The sequence below is a fragment of the Microtus ochrogaster genome, chromosome 26, assembly GCF_000317375.1.
Source record: "Microtus ochrogaster isolate Prairie Vole_2 chromosome 26, MicOch1.0, whole genome shotgun sequence".
NCBI classification, from domain to species: Eukaryota; Metazoa; Chordata; class Mammalia; order Rodentia; family Cricetidae; genus Microtus; species Microtus ochrogaster.
Window position 1 is genome coordinate 13,054,767 of NC_022025.1, and position 3,222 is coordinate 13,057,988.

At 42.2% G+C, this 3,222-nt stretch overlaps 1 protein-coding gene across 4 annotated transcripts in view; it reads right to left on the reverse strand.

Moving 5' to 3' along the window:
* Positions 1-3,222, reverse strand: part of Ptpn12 (protein tyrosine phosphatase, non-receptor type 12) — a 64,904-nt gene that overhangs the window by 29,549 nt on the left and 32,133 nt on the right. For all 4 annotated transcript variants that reach the window (XM_005358349.3, XM_013350443.2, XM_026784654.1 and 1 more), the window contains one exon: positions 868-906. In XM_005358349.3, coding sequence (XP_005358406.1) covers positions 868-906 — 39 coding nt within the window. The remainder of the gene's footprint in view (positions 1-867; positions 907-3,222) is intronic.

The following is a 3,222-nucleotide window of genomic DNA, read 5'->3' on the forward strand; positions in this document are numbered from 1 at the left end:
CCAACCAACCAACCAACCAACCATCCAACCAACCAACCAGAGAGAGGAACAAAGGAAGAAGGAAGAGAGCAACAGCAGGTGGGGGGGGCTGGGAGGCAGTCCAGTGAGCACAGTACCCAGTGCTTTCTACACAAACCGTGAGAGTCAGAGTGAGAGCCTCTGTAACCCCAGCACAGGGGAAGGAGATAGAATTCCACTGAAATGAGCTCCACGTTTAGAAAGACCCTACCTCAAACCACAGGAGAAGGAGGGACCAGGGGAAGACAATACAGTCTGCATGCTGACCTCTGGTTTTCCACACATCCATGTTTCACTGTACCTGCACACACATCCATGTGTATGTGTACATGCATGCAGGTACACATACAAGGAGAGACTAATCAGAATATTCACGCTATTTTTAATTCTATATAAATTTGACTGGCCTTACACTCACGTACACCAGTCTGGTCTCAAATCTGTGCAGGCTTCTCGCCTCTGCCTCTCAAGTTCTGCATTACAGGTGTATGAGATACCACATGCAGCTAGCTTTAAGCTTTAATCATTGGAATTACTTTAATATGCTCATTTGTTCAATTTTATAAATATTTCAAAAGCTACTTTTTAGACAATAAAATACATTTGACTTAAAGTACCATAAAACATTTGAGAACTATAAGGAACAATACACATTTTTAGTGTATTATAAAATGTACTTCTGAAATACAGAAAGACGTTTGTGTTCTAGAGATCATTTTGATCCATGTATCATGTATAACAGCGGAGCACACAAGTGCGTACCCTTTAACTACTTGAGATCAGATTAATGTGAAGTCGTAAGTCAGGATCTTCTGTCCTCAAAATACAATGTGTTAAGTGTATACATACCCTTCCCATCTCAAATTCCCGACAGGCCATGACGATGATCTAAAAAGGAGTTGGGGGAGGAGATAAAGAATACATCAGTTAAAAATATATACTTGTTCTATATTAAAAAGTAGCTTTTTAAACTGGGCAGTGGTGGTGCACGCCTTTAATCCCAGCAGACTGGGAGGCAGAGGCAGGCGGATCTCTATGAGTTCAAGGCTGCCTGGTCTACAAAAGTTAGTTCCAGGATAGACACCAAAGTTACACAGAGAAACTCTGTCATAAAAACCATAAAGGAAAGAGCTTTAAGGTTAAAAGTATAGTATAGGGGATGAGAATTACTCAGTTAAGAGAACTAGCTGCCCATCCAGAGACTTGGTTTCGGTTCCCAGAGCCCACACCTGTAACTCCAGTTCCAGATGATCCAATGCCCCTTTAAGACTCTGTAGGCACTGCACACATGTAACACAGACATACATGTAGGCAAACACATAAAAACAAAATCTCAAGAAAAGTACAGGACAAAGACACTATCTTCTAAACAGGAACTACCTACACAGCCAGAAATAAGTAATGTCATTTAAAATTATTTATTTTGTTTGGATTATGCTGTGAATCTGATGTACTTATTTCTTACTTTTGAGTTATACAAAAGGACTGTTGGGGTATTATTTACCTAACTTAGCATTACTCTTCACTAAATATTAAAGTACAGTTAAACGTAACCTTCTAAAGGTTGAACATAACAAAATTATCAGTCTCATAAAGTTATGCTATCTGATGCCTCGTTTTATATGGCAGTAAGATATGAAAGTGTGAAGATTCTGTAGTAAAGCTGTACACTATAACCATCAACCTTTTACTGTAACTATCCCTGTATCTGCTACCTGTAAATGTACTTCCGTGCCTCCATCAGTATACTCTCCTCCAGATACCTCAGCGTGTGCTTCACCTACATCTCAGTATGTTCAATACAACATTTCCCTTGAAAATACCTAACAATGAAATCCTCCAAATTCTGAGAAAAGCATACCTCTATGAAATCCAAACCCCTATCCAGACATTAGGAGATTTATTCCTGCTTTAAATCTCATTTGAAAGTGAGACTGACAGCAGACACTAAGAACTGCTGCTATCCCACCTCCTTTTAGTGTCTCTCAAAGGCAATACAAGGAGGGGCCAACGCGTTAGACTCACTGTAACACGCTCATCACCTAGATGGGTTTCCACACCCACACACAAATGCCAACTCCACTGATAGCGCACAGTCCAGCAGACGGCTCTGTGCAGTCTAACAACCCCGCACCCCCTCGGTCTGTGCCGTATAACAACCCCGTACCCCCTCACTCTGTGCCGTATAACAACCCCATACCCCCTCGCTCTGTGCCGTATAACAACCCCGCACCCCCTCGCTCTGTGCCTTCTAACAACCCCGCACCCCCTCACTCTGTGCCGTATAACAACCCCGCACCCCCTCACTCTGTGCCGTATAACAACCCCGCACCCCCTCGCTCTGTGCCGTATAACAACCCCGCACCCCCTCGCTCTCAAGCCCAAGTGCACACTATTTCCCTTTATCTCAAACAGGCAAAGGAACTAAAATGTCAATAGTTTAGATATAATTCCAAATGAATGAGCGGGGCTTGGGTGGGGAGAGAGGCTCCTTAAATTCTTTTATACTTCTCTTAATGATTTATAGTTAATATACTAACATCTACTTCTAGAAAAAGGTTAAATGACATGGCTGTCACGGAGGGAGGAGAGGATGGGAAGTGATGGCTGTTAGAGAAGGAGAAACAGGGGTTTTTTCTTCTTTTTATTGTTTTAATTAATTCCTTTTAATTTCATGCATATGGACGGGTCTTTTGCTCGCATGTAGGTCTGTGTACTACATGCATACCTCGTGCCCACGGGTGTCTCAGGAACTGGAGCTATAGGTGGTTGTAAGGCAACATGTGGGCCCTGGGAATCAGAACTAGGCCCTGGGGAATCAGAACTAGGCCCTGGGGAAGAGCAGGCAGAGTCCTGAACTGCTGAGTCATCTCTCCAGGTCTCAGGGGAGGACTCCATACATGCATTTATGAGAAGCACTAACTGGACAAGACACTGGAAGGGTGATGCATGGGGATCTCCAACAAGAGCTGGAGGGGAGGAAAGGGTGAATATGATGAGAATGCAGTGAATGTACGTATGAATTCCTCAGACTAAAAAATATGATATTATTTTTAAAAGAACGTGCCTATATTATCAATCATTTTGTTGGTTTATGCAAGCATTAATATTTTTTAAAATGACCTTAGAGTTATTTAGTAGCTACATCATAGGTCACTGACTCTTAGGACAAGATAAATTACAGGCATACTTTTCTTTTCTTTT